This window comes from Harpia harpyja, chromosome 7 (genome assembly GCF_026419915.1).
Source record: "Harpia harpyja isolate bHarHar1 chromosome 7, bHarHar1 primary haplotype, whole genome shotgun sequence".
Lineage (NCBI taxonomy): Eukaryota > Metazoa > Chordata > Aves > Accipitriformes > Accipitridae > Harpia > Harpia harpyja.
In genome coordinates this window covers 31474577-31486918 of record NC_068946.1, presented here as the reverse complement: position 1 = coordinate 31486918, position 12342 = coordinate 31474577, and the positions used below count along the sequence as shown (strand labels likewise).

Genomic DNA, 12342 nt, shown 5'->3' with positions numbered 1-12342 from the left:
GTGAGTATTATTAGCATGATTTAGAACAGAAAAAGTATAATCCTAAACCAAGTTAGCTAGGAGTCAAATACCGTAACGGAGGATGAAACCTGCCTGAATACATTTCCAGGAATTAAATCTTCATGACAAAGACAATGTTTTCATTCTCCAAAGTCTAATGATAAAGTGTTTAATCTAGTGAAATGGACCAAGTGACTCGGCCAAAGCTGACAGTTACAAGGAAAAGCCATTTCTGATTTTTTTTTATTTGAAGATACTGCTTTTCAAATCACACAGAACACAAGAGGTGCTCAATTAACAGGCCTGGCCTAGTATATTTTACAGTTCACCACATAGTTGGTTCTTTTTCCTTTGGAAGGGCTCCAGAAAAAAAAAACAAGAAACTTGCAGCAAAATATCTTTGAATATACTGTATTTGAATTACTGAGTTAGCTAAGTTGTATCAAAAACAGATACTAAGAGTAGTATGTTTGATAGCATTGTCAACCCGAGCATTATTATACTACCAAGCCGCATGGGATAGACAAATTTGATTTAATGTACTTTTGACTGACTTTATATGAAGCCATCCTGCAGGAGCCTCTACATTTACAGAAGGAGAAATTGAAGTCAGAAGAGACCTATTCAATTTCTTAATCATGCTTCCTATGAGTATAATACATAAACTTCTATAGAAAACAAAAAGAGCAATCCAAAAGATAGCAAGTTATCTAGATTCAAAGCATAACATTTAAAAAGCTAAATACAAATAAAAAATAAAGCCATACAGTCTGTTCTAGATACTCTTCTCTAAAAACCACATATGGTGTAAACGACATTGTACATAAACAGGAAACAGAAACCAAGTAATAAACTACTACAGTAGATATGGGGAAAACCTTGTAGAAAAAAACTCACACACAAAAAACAAGTAATAAAGCAATCTCTGAAGAGACCTCCATGTAAGGATTGCTGCAGCTGTTCCTGTCATCTCCTACAAAATCCCTAAAGCCCCAGAGACAAAGGCAGCAGGAGAACAAACTAGTACCATTTACCAGCATCTCAGACCTAATTCTCCCAAGTAAATAAGCACAAAGTCCAGTCATATTGTGACTATTTATTTAATGACAGCAATATTTCTTATAAGATAAAATTAATAAAACAGATAAGAATGTGCAAAACAACTCGGTCAACCCTATTCCTTCACCCCAAAACAATTCTTAAAGAAAAAGCAGGGAACACTGACCCTCAAAAATTCTTAATTTCTGGATTTAAAACTAAGTAACTCCATAAACAGTTTGAACTAAAAAAAAAAAAAAAAAAGCAGCTTACTTGGAAAAAAAACAAAAAAGGTGTTCATTTGCAATGATGCAATACTAAAGTTTTGGGGAGTTGTAGTTTTGTTTTTTAAAACATCAGTAGTTTGGGGCTTTTTGTTTAGTTTGATTGGTGAGAGTGTATTATATCATTTATGTCCTTTTCTGACCACTGTTTCATTTATTAGTTAGACAATGGACATAAGTAACAATGCATGTTGTCTACTTACACAAAAGTAATGGGAAAAATCAATGGGAAAAAATAGCATAGTTAATCTTTCTTACACAGGAGTAAATAACTTTGTAAGCATGAGCAAGTTTGCAGACATGACTGCCAAGTTAATAAGCATAATTACATTTCATGCTTCATAGTCTGAGCTGATCAACAGCAGGGACCAGAAAATATTCCTCTGTAGGACATTACCCAGATCCATAAGGTTTTGGGTTTCTTCCTTCAAAACAAACTCCTGGTAGATCACCAATAGCACAACAGTAAATCAAGTTGTGGTCTTACATATGGCAGCTTCTGTGCACTTCTGCTCTGCTTGTATCATTATTAAAGAAAAAAATGTTTACCAAAAATATTTTTCCTCTGATTTTAAATATTTAGTGATCACACTCACTACCGTATGTGCCATCAGAGTGGCTCTCTGCACCCTTCTGTCCTGGACCTGACAGACACCCCACTGGAAACCAACCACAACCATGTCCATGTTCCCATCTCATTCCAACCTCACTTTGAGCCAGGTCGTAGGGCTGATCTCCTAAATATTTATGATTATTATATCAAATATATACACACACAGAGTGGCTTTAAAAAGCTGACACTCCTCTGAGCAAAGAGACCAACAAGACTCCTGGGTGTTTCAACAGAAGTCTGTGTGTGGGTTTAAGCCTAGCACCTGCAGGTGATTACTCAGGTGAGCAACACATGGCTTCAAGGGTTAAAGAAACAGTATAATAAGATTCTTGAATAACAGATTGGAAATATCTTATTGTGACAAAGCAGTCGTGTTATTAACTAAGCCACACATTTTTAAATGTGCACTGTAGAGACATTAAGCTCAGACTGCATACAGTTGCTGTTACCCTCTTAACACACAACTCTGCTGAGCCATTAGCTCAAGTTCTTTATATTTCATAGTTTGTCAATAGGGTTCTTTTAGAAAAGTAAAACAAATTAACTCGCATAATGATGTACGTATGCTTATTAACTGTTATTCTATAGAAAAACTGTACAATAGCGTACAACTGTAAATAACCAAAACAAAATATCCATATGTTTTGAAAAACTGAAAACCCATCAAACAGAACAGCAAAATCATTTACCAAGCAAAACTAGACCTTTACTCAGTCTTGAGCTTGTAACAGGATTTCAGCTAAAATTTGAAGGGCCTAATCCTGCAATTCTCTCTCACAGTCACTGACCTGCTCTAATCAAATATATATTTCCTTTTCACAAAGAAGTTACAGACCACAGAGGCACCAGTTTCGCTGGCTGTTCCACAAGGAAGTTTTACAAGCATCTGAGGGGAAAAAAACCTGAAAGTGTCTGTCTTCTTCAGACAGATGGACTGGCTGAGCAATAAACCAGTTAAAAGTCTGCCAACTTAACAAAAGATAGCCTTACAGGCAGGCAGGAAAACTGCCCCAGCTCTCCAAAAGGCTTTTCCCGCTCAAAGTCTGCGCGACCAACAGCCCAGGGTCCTGCTGCAGGAGGGAGAGCTGGGGAGCCAGGCCTTACAGCTGCTGCTTCTGAGAGGCCAAAGGCACCAGGATACTGAGTACTTGCTCTGTAGGACAACCGAGAAAGCGAGCCAGCTAATTTTTTTTTTTTAAATTAAAAAAAAAAAACACAACAGAACTACTAACCTGTTAATGCCTTGAAGTTCCCCATGCTTCTAGTTCCCTGGGAGCCTGCACCCCCCCCCCAAACACCCCCTCACACCAGCACTGAAACAAGACAGCACAATGTCCTTCAGCGCTGATTTTAAGTGTGCGAGCCCCACCAAATGGCTGATAATTACCCAACAGGCCCAGCGGGCAGTAGAGAAAACTCATTACACCTTAGCACCCACCCCACTGCTCCGGGCGCCAGGACTTGTGGCAAACAAGCCCCACCTGGGCACCCTGCACCCAGCCACCACCAGCTCACCTGCTGCTCATTTCAAGCTGATGAGGCAGCCAGACACTGCAGGCACAGCCGGGGCAGCAAGCAGGTGGTGTGTACCCATGGAGTAAGGGCTAGGCAACCCTGGAGGACAGGCCACTACCTGCCTGGTTGGTGAGGCAACCTTGCCCGCCTTGCACAAGCATGGAGAGGGAGGTGTGTTTCCTCACAATACCTGAGGGCTGCCACCAGTGGCGTATGCTGTGTTGTGCAGCCTTGTCTGTCCTGGTGATCCACCCAAGCAGCAGCACGGAGGCACAAAACTGTATCTGAGCCCTTGGGTGGCTTTGGACATGTGCCCTGGCATCTACCAGGAGCTCCTGCCCCCAGCAGACATCTCCAAGGTGAGAGCGGTGGCGGTGTGACCTAGGAAGGCCTTAGGACGTTTTACACATCAGTCAGAAACTGTTCCCTGAGAAGAAGACTTATGGAGTGTGAGGAGACCTCCTCAGCTGCTGCCCTGAGGGCTTTCTGCTGTGGAGACGCAGCAGGGCGCCGCCTTCTGCAGGGAGACCCCTCTCCCAGGCCACCACCGCTGTGACACAAAGGACGTGTTCGCCTCCACTGGGCTGCAGATTCAGGGATAATTACAACATCCCTTTACCAATTTAGTGACTTGTACTTACAATTTCAAAGTTTTCCTAAATTTTGCATGATGGGCTGGGGTGCCCCTTTGTGGAAAGCACATTAGAGCAGTTTAGTTCTTTACTGTTGCAATTATCTCCTGCATTCCCTGTGGTACTTCCTAGTCATGTTTAATGCACTGCAAGAATTGTTTTAACTCCTTTTTTTTTGTATTATATGGAATTTTTAAAAATTATTATTTATTCTGCTTGCCAGGTGTCATGCTGTCTGCTCTCTAAAGAGCAACCTCTGTCTTTGTTAAGAGTCAGCACCGAAATGAATACGTCCGCTGTTGGTGCCTGCTCAAGTGCTGCTGAATAAAATAGCGCCTAAGCGCTTCCCGTTTGCAGAACAGAACCTCCTAGGACCCAGGGTTTTAATGCTTTAACTGCTCTTCAAAATTGAAAGAGATGCGCTCTTAATATTGATGATAACAAACAGCTACCCTGTGTAATGAAACATGGCTCCTGCCTGTTCGTGACCTTCTACACCAACAGCCTGTCCCCACACATGGGCACTCCCAGGTTTGCGCTTGTGAGGAGGAACTTTGTAATGCCCTCCAGGCACAGCAGGAGACAGTGAATGCTCAGAGCTCACCTGGAGGGCCTGAAAAAGACAACATCGATGCCCGTACCTAGGTGTTCAAGGATGCTTAAAATTTACTGTAAAGGGTGGTGTGTGCGTTAGCTGCGTTACACTTGGCCTAAGCTTCAAAGAGGTAACAGGAGAGTCCAGAACAAAGAGAGCTTGATTTGTCTCATTTTCCTTGATTTTAGTTCCAGTAATGTGGTTAAATTTTCTTTTTAAAGACTTGAGCTGTATTGAAAAATAATTTCTGATAATCTCTTATGGCACTTTCTCCAACTTGTAAAACCATTAAATATTTCTCCTCTCTTTGCTCCCCACTTTATTAAAACATCCACCTGGTAAGCCATTTTTTCTTCTGCCTTTTAAAGGTACTTTTTAAATTCCAAATTTAACATAAGATGTACAGAAACTTTGTTCAGCTGACCCTGGCAAATTACAGAACATGTTTTTCACCACTTTCTGATGTATGCTTACTATTCTAAAGAGTAAGATTTTTTTTTCACTAGTTATAAAGACTTGAGATGCTATTAAAATTATTTCCCAACTTTTCACAGCTAAAGGTATAACAATAACCAAACATTACTTGTGATTTAAATTTTTTATTATTTAAATACTGCCCTAAAAGATGGAACAAAATTTAAACGATCAGTAATTTCAGCTAAACATCATAGAAAACCTGTGAGAAGAAAGCATGACATGAAAAAATCCATAGCTTTAAATAGGAAAAAACCTTAAATTTTTAAATAACTCATAAGAACTACAGATAAAGGTTTAATGGCCTCTCTGCCTGTGTACTTACGATATGCTTAATAGTCTTCATATATGACTGCAAAAGCTACACCTATGCTCTGTTAAAAGGAGCCTCAATAGACATTTAGGTCCCAAATTTCCTTCCCAGCGTGATCGAATTCTTCCAACACATGTGCTCCAGACAATAGTGCATTATTCATGTAAGAATGAGGAGTCAGAAATGCTTCCCAAAATTAACATGTGGAAGACCTAAGGCCTTATTTTAAAACTTAAACTGACTAGGAGTTCGATTTACAAGTCAACTGGATTACTTCCAGGAGAAAAAGTTTTAGACTGGCTCCAAAATGCAAAGGAAGTATCTAATTCCTTTCTTGTTCTCAAATCCTCTGTAGTACTAACTCTTACAGATCGGATCATATATTTTACAGACTGTTACAATTATAAACTCACTTTCATCACATGACTTTGTGATGTAATAAATAAAGCTTTTAATGCCATGAATGAGATTATGCAACTTTTGAATCAGTCATATAACGTTCATCTGAACCTTTCCATAACTAAGTATTTGTCAAAATCTCTGATGCTGTGAACCTCCAAAAAGTTTGTTCAGTCACTGCTGAACTTCATAAACCAAATTACCGTCAAATGTTACATAGTTATTGTTTAGTATTAAAATAAGTAATTATTATACAGTCCTCAATACACAATATTAATTCCAAACCTTGTATCTAAGTATGCTTATTGAATTAAGGAAGATTGTTTACATGAGCAGGTTTTGAAAGTCAGACTCAACAACAGTAGTAATCACCTGGATCATGGAAAAAGCCCCAGCCTGTTATTTGATTTCATTTTTTAGTATTTTTTCTCTTTAGAAGAAGAAATGTGTAATTGAAATCTTACACCATCTCTGAAATGACACTGCAGGTCATTTACAAATATTTCCTAAACCAATCAGCCTGTGTGTGAGCACAGGGGACTGCGTGCGTGAAGCACATCACAAGACATGACAGGATTTAAATGTACTGTTGATTGCACTGAAGTCCCATTAATGTCAGTAGCAGCTGATGACACAAGCAGGCAACCCAGTTTATACTCGATGGTGGAATTCCAACTGGTATTTGATCAGGCTCTGAGAAAACAGAGATGGTTGGATGATAATAAAACAGATTTCCCAATACTGTAAACTAGATAACCGATGATCTGGAAGTACCTTTACCTCTTTTTAAACAAGTTTGTTAATTTAAAAAACAAGCAAAAAAACTTTAAATTAATCTAGAGGTGTTCCTCTGACCTCATATAAGGCCTTTTCTTACCAAATGGGTAGCATCAATGTAGACACTCTCTTCTGTGGACAAAATGGTGCTGTGCTGTCACACCTTTTTCTCCAACTCCGTCAGCCTGACCAAGTTTCCTGGAGGTGCTTTTTTTTTACCTGATAGTTGATTAAACACTTCCATCATCAGTGGCAATGCTGACAAAAATCATATAATCATATTTATTAATTTTTAAAGTGCTGTATTGTGAGCCCTACAATTATCTGAAATGGAACAGCTGTCATTTCTTTACGCACATGTACCTAGGCTTCCCTAGGGCTCTTTATAATATTAAGTTAGAAAGGTCTCTTTTTAATGATGCACAATGGATATATACATGCCAGGTAAGAGAAGATAAACTGCACTAACTCAGAAACATAACAGAAATCAGATCCCCCATTTTATTATCAAGCAAAACCTTCATTGAAGTTGCAAGGTCTAAAGTTTCTTTTGCATTAGAGTTAATCAGAAGTAACTCCACTGAAAGCAGGGAAGTTGCAATTGATGTAATTAGAGGATGAACTTGGCTTAGAACTTTCCCTTCTACTGCAACTAATGTTCTTATGGCTTAAATATACAATGAATTGTATTATTTATAATATTTTAATTGATTTTGAATAGGAGCCAGATAAAAGTACAATATAAATAGTACCGGGAATGGCAACTGGATGGATTGTTTTTCACTTTTCTCTGAGAATGAAAGAGACAATAAACTGTTTAAAGTAGCTGGGCTTTTTCACAGGGAAGTGAACACAAAGTGAACAAACACTGAAGAAAAAATAATACAGTCCCCTAGGACTAGAAAACGCTCTGCCTTTCCAGTGGAGTTCTCGCCTCCAAAAAAAAGGTGGCTGGAGCTATCCAGAGTTAAAAGGAGAGATCGAGCTCTTTCCCAGCCAAACTCAGATATCCTCTATCTGTTTAGCCATTTGAGATTACTGAGAACATCTTCTGCTTGACCCCCAACAGCAGATATTTTGGGAAGAGTACAGTTTTACTAGTGAAAGTATAAAATCAGATGGTAAGAGAAAGTGTATAATGGAGAAAAGGGAAAAATAAAGGAAGAAAGCAAGCTTAGATTTTTTCAAAGGTGATCCAACACTCAATCATTTTAGTCTGAATATTACAGCGTTTTTACCAAGCTCTGTCCATTCCCTTCGAACTCTGTGGGTTGGGAACCTCTATCAGTCTGGATCTGTGAGGTGCTTAGTATTTTTCACTGCTTGACAAATAAATAAATATTCAGCCCAAAATACGTTTACCTTGGCTTTTCTGTATTTCAAACAAAAATAATGCAATCTTATTTTTCAAGTTTCTTCCTTGTATGGTTTGCTGTAAAGCATCATCAGTTTTTTAACGTTCATTATTTTTGTTACTACTGTAGACCAAAATTAGACATTGGGCAATGGCTATTACTAAAACTCTTAAAGACATGCATCTCCCACCTTTCTAAAGCTTTCCAAGATCCTAATTTAGAAGATCTGTTGCTCTGTGGCTCTTAATTTTCTCAAGAACCTCAAAGTGCTGATAGTGTCTCACACTGACAAACACTAGAAATAGCCCCTAGGACTGAGAGAGGGGGAAGTACGTTTCGAGCTAGTAAACTGAATGCACTGTTTGGCATTAACACACGCAGGCGAAGGCACGTCTGTCCCTCCTGAAGTCAAAGGGAATTTTTGCCTTGAAGCCAGGACTACGTTTTCACAATTCACACTGAAACCTCTATAAAAGTAAAAGGTGGGGAAAGTCCTTGTAGGAGAATAACAGGACTGGTTATATCACTCCTAGGAATAGGTTTGAAAACACATGCCATGTGGACTGAGTGGGCATATGCAAAGGTGAAAAATATATGCTCTTTTGAAAGCAATGAGATTATTTCAGCAGCGGGCAGGCAGGGAACATTAAGTGAGACAGAGATTTAAGAATATTACCATTGGGACTGTCACGAGCATTTTTTTTAAACTTTTCTTCAGCCGATTCCAAAATATGTTTTGAAAATGCATGAAGCTGCCTGCCACTCCTGCGACATCCAGAACCACTGCTATACAGATTTTACGGCCACTTTAGCCCCGCCGTCCCCCCAGGAGAGGCCTTCCCTCCTGCCTTCACAGGAGTCCTCCCCCGCCCCATCAACAGTTGCCCCGAACACACCCGCGGCCGCTACGCGCACTCCCCGGCGCCCCGACGGTGGCAGCGCCGCCGCCCCGGCAGGGACTCCCCGGGGGGGGAGGCAGGGCGGTGGGGAGGGACACCCCGGGGGGGAGGCAGGGCCGGGCGGCGGCGGGATTTCTCGACAGGCGCGCCCGCCGCCGCGGTCCGGGGAGGTGGGAGCCGGGGCCAGCGGAGCGCCGGGAGGCTGCCCGGCTCCTACCTGGTAGGCGTCGGGGATGTTGACCGTCTCTCCGTGCTCCGCCACGTAGCCGATGATGCCCTTGCCCCAGGGCACCTGCACCTCGTTGCTGTTCTCGGTGGAGCCGCACGGCAGCAGCGGGGTGCCGGCGTGCACGTCGAAGAACTTGGAGACCAGGCTCTTCTTGCCGGCGGCGGCCCCCTCCACGAGGAAGAGGGAGCCCCGGTCGGCGTCCACCATAAGGCAGACGAAGATGAGGATCTTGTAGCTGAGGCTGGTGAGGTCCAGGTCGTTGGAGATGTCCTTGACCAGCTCCAGGAAGAACTGCCGCTCGTTGTGCTCCTTGAGGTAGCGCTTGTAGTCCAGGGCTGTGGGGGGGTACTGGGGCAGGCTGACGCGGGACTCCAGCAGGGCGCTGAGGATGTGCGCGGTGGTGGGGGGCAAGGAGCTGGCCTTCCGCAGCAGCGCCCGCCGCCGCACGCTGCTCAGCGGCTCCTGCGCCCGGGCGTGCACATGCTCGTCGTAGGTGAGGTTGACGTGGATGGCCTTGGAGCGGGCGAAGCTCTTCCGCAGCTCCTTCTGGGAGGCTCGCCGCTGCAGCCCCCCGCCGCCGGGGCCGGGGCCGCCGGGGCCGCCGCTGCTCCGGAGCTCCTCCGACGGGCCGGCGGCGGGGGCGGCAGGCGCTTTAGGGGGCGAGTTCTTCCTCTTCAGCCACTTCTCCACCAGCTCCGGGTGCCTCTCTAGAAAACTTTCCACCGCCGCCACGTCGAGGCCGGCGTCGGCGGCGGCCGCCATGGTGCCGGCGGCGGGGGCGGCTCAGGCCCCGGGAGCCCTCGCCGCGGCCATGCCCCGCCGCCGCCACGTGCTGCCGCCGCCCCGACGGCCGCCCCGGGGCGCGGAGGGCTGCCGGCAGCCCCGGCGAGGGGCCGCTCCCGCCCCTTGCCCGGGCACCTCCTCGGGGGCGCGCCTTCTCCTCGCCCCCTGCTTCCCCCCGCGACCTCCTTCTCCTGCCCACCACTCTTTATTACTATTCGTATTATTCTAGGTTTTCTTCCGCTCCCCGGCGCTCAGCCCTTCTCTGGTACTGGCCCCGGCCCCCGGTTCTGGGCCGGCTCCCCGGTGAGCCGGGCGGGCGCTGCCGCCGCGCCTCTGGAGATGCTCCGGGAGCGCTCGGGCAAGCCCCTTCTGCCAAGTGCCGTCAGTGCTGGCGGCGGCTGCTGCGTAACCCAGCCGGCGGACCACTGAGGAGGGAGGGGAGGGCGGGGGGGAGGACGCGTGAGCCGAGCGGGCGGGCAGGCGGGGAGGAGGGAGGGCTGGCAAGCCCCGCGGCGGGGGGAGGCACCGTCTCCCGCTTGGCGGCAGCCGCCGCGCCAGCCTCCGCGGGGGTGAGGGCGGGCGTGCGGGGCGAGGCGGGCAGGGTCCCCCGGCGGGGGGGCCCCGAGCGGTGGGGAGCTGCGCTAGGGAGGGAGCTCCGCGCTGGCGGGCGCCTCGGTCAGGAACATCGCGGGGAGAGGGAGGGCCCCTTTGTCTGTGATGCGTGTGCAGGGAAGGGGCAAACCCGGCCGCGGCTCCCGCCCGCCGTCTGCGGGAGCGGCGGGGGGGGGAGAGGTAACGCGAGTGCTCCCCTTAAGGAGGTTTAATTTATAGCATTATTTGCGCCGCTTCAGTACTTCGGGAGACAGGCGGAAAACCGGAGCCCTTTCAGAAAGACCCGCTGAATTCCGTTTCTTGAATCCCTGAGTTGAGACGCCTGCAGCCTCTCCCGTGCAGCTCTGCCCGGCGCGCACCGTCAGTGCGGCGTTTCGCGCCCGGCGCTGTGTAAGAGGCGCAGAGAGCCGGCTCCTACCCGCCGCCCACAAAGCGGCCCGGGCCTTGCTGCCCGAAAGCCGCTTTCCCTCGGGACCGGGCGCCCCGGGCAGCTCGGCGGGAGCGGGCGCGCCAAGGGCCCCTGGGTGCCCGCTGCTGCAGCACCGGCTGCCGGGCGGAAGCCGACCGCATCCACCGAGGCAGACGGACCGGGGTTATTTTTATGCGCACGTGGAGCACGTTTCATTGCTACATCGATGCCTACGCATAAGCGACTGAAAAAAACGGAGTCATGGATCTTAACACGTGAAAAATGTCTTTCATGCGCTCACCAAAGACTGAATGAAGGCGGCTTCAGAAATTCATGAATGGGAGTTTGGGCGGCTGGGAAAACACGGGCAAATCTTCCACCAAAGGAGACTCCGACCTGCCGGGAACCCCGTCCCTGCAGCAGCCCCTCCAGGCGCGGGGGTCCGGGCAGTAAGCCTGCAAGGAGAGGGAGCGATCTGGGGACGCGTGTCGATGGTGCAGGCGGGTGCGCGGGTGTCAGCCGGGCCGTGAGGGCTACGCGTGGGTGCCCAAAGGGCTGCCGTGTCTCCCGCAGCAGTCGGCGTTAACGACGAGCTCCGTGCAGGTGCTGTGGCTCCCGGAGACCGCTTAGGAAGCGACAGACAAAGGATTCCGTCTCCCGGTCTCGGTGCCTGCGCTGTTGCAGACTGGGCAGCAGCTTCCTGGCTGCCGCGGGCCGCCGTGGCAGCAGGGCTCCGTGCCCGCCCCCCGCCCCGCGGTGGGGTCTCACTCTGCTTTCCCGGCTCTCCCCGCCGCGCAGGGGGGCTGCCGCAGGAGGACGGCTCTCCGTTGAGAAACCGCGCCGCCGACGGCACCCACTCGGGAATAGGGCGGGCGGAGGGGGGTGCGCAGGCGCGTGGGCAACGGAGGGGGGGGCGGCGTCGCCCCCGCCAGCAGCCCCCGCCGTTTGGGGGCCGGAGGAGGGAGCCGGCCTGGCCCCGGGCTGCCGTGGCGGTGCGCGGCGGCGGAGAAGGGGCCGCTCCCGGCAGCCGCACCGTGCCGCTGCCGCCGACTTGCCGGGGGGGGGGGGGCGGGCTGCAGCACCAGCGGCGAGTGGGCTGCGGGGGGGGGGGGGCGGCGTGCTGGGCGACGGGGGCGGAAAGCAGGGACGTCGGAGGACACGCTATAGGGGATCGTCCCCGAGCTGCTCGCACCTCTGAAGAAGCTGAGCTCTTTCTATACAGGTAGCTCGGACGTGGAATTGCAGGCGTTTCGCTGTAAGGGCAAGGGCGACTGAAACACTGATCTTTCCAGCGTTTCTCCCGGCGCGCTGCTGACGCGCTGCCGGAGCTGTGAAGTCAAGGGATTTCACACGCGGCCGCAGGCACAGCCCCTCCGCCTACGCCAGCGACTGTCACATCCCGCTCTTGGGAGGAC

General features: G+C 48.3%; 1 protein-coding gene across 4 annotated transcripts in view; it reads right to left on the bottom strand.

Moving 5' to 3' along the window:
- PDE11A (phosphodiesterase 11A) overlaps positions 1-12342 on the bottom strand; it is a 164855-nt gene that overhangs the window by 148265 nt on the left and 4248 nt on the right. For 3 of the 4 annotated variants that reach the window (XM_052792289.1, XM_052792288.1, XM_052792290.1), the window contains exon 1: positions 9112-10299. The exons of the other annotated variant lie outside the window; for it this stretch is intronic. In XM_052792289.1, coding sequence (XP_052648249.1) covers positions 9112-9885 — 774 coding nt within the window. In that variant the 5' untranslated portion in view covers positions 9886-10299. Of the gene's footprint in view, positions 1-9111; positions 10300-12342 lie in introns of those variants that run through there. 4 annotated transcript variants of the gene reach the window in all.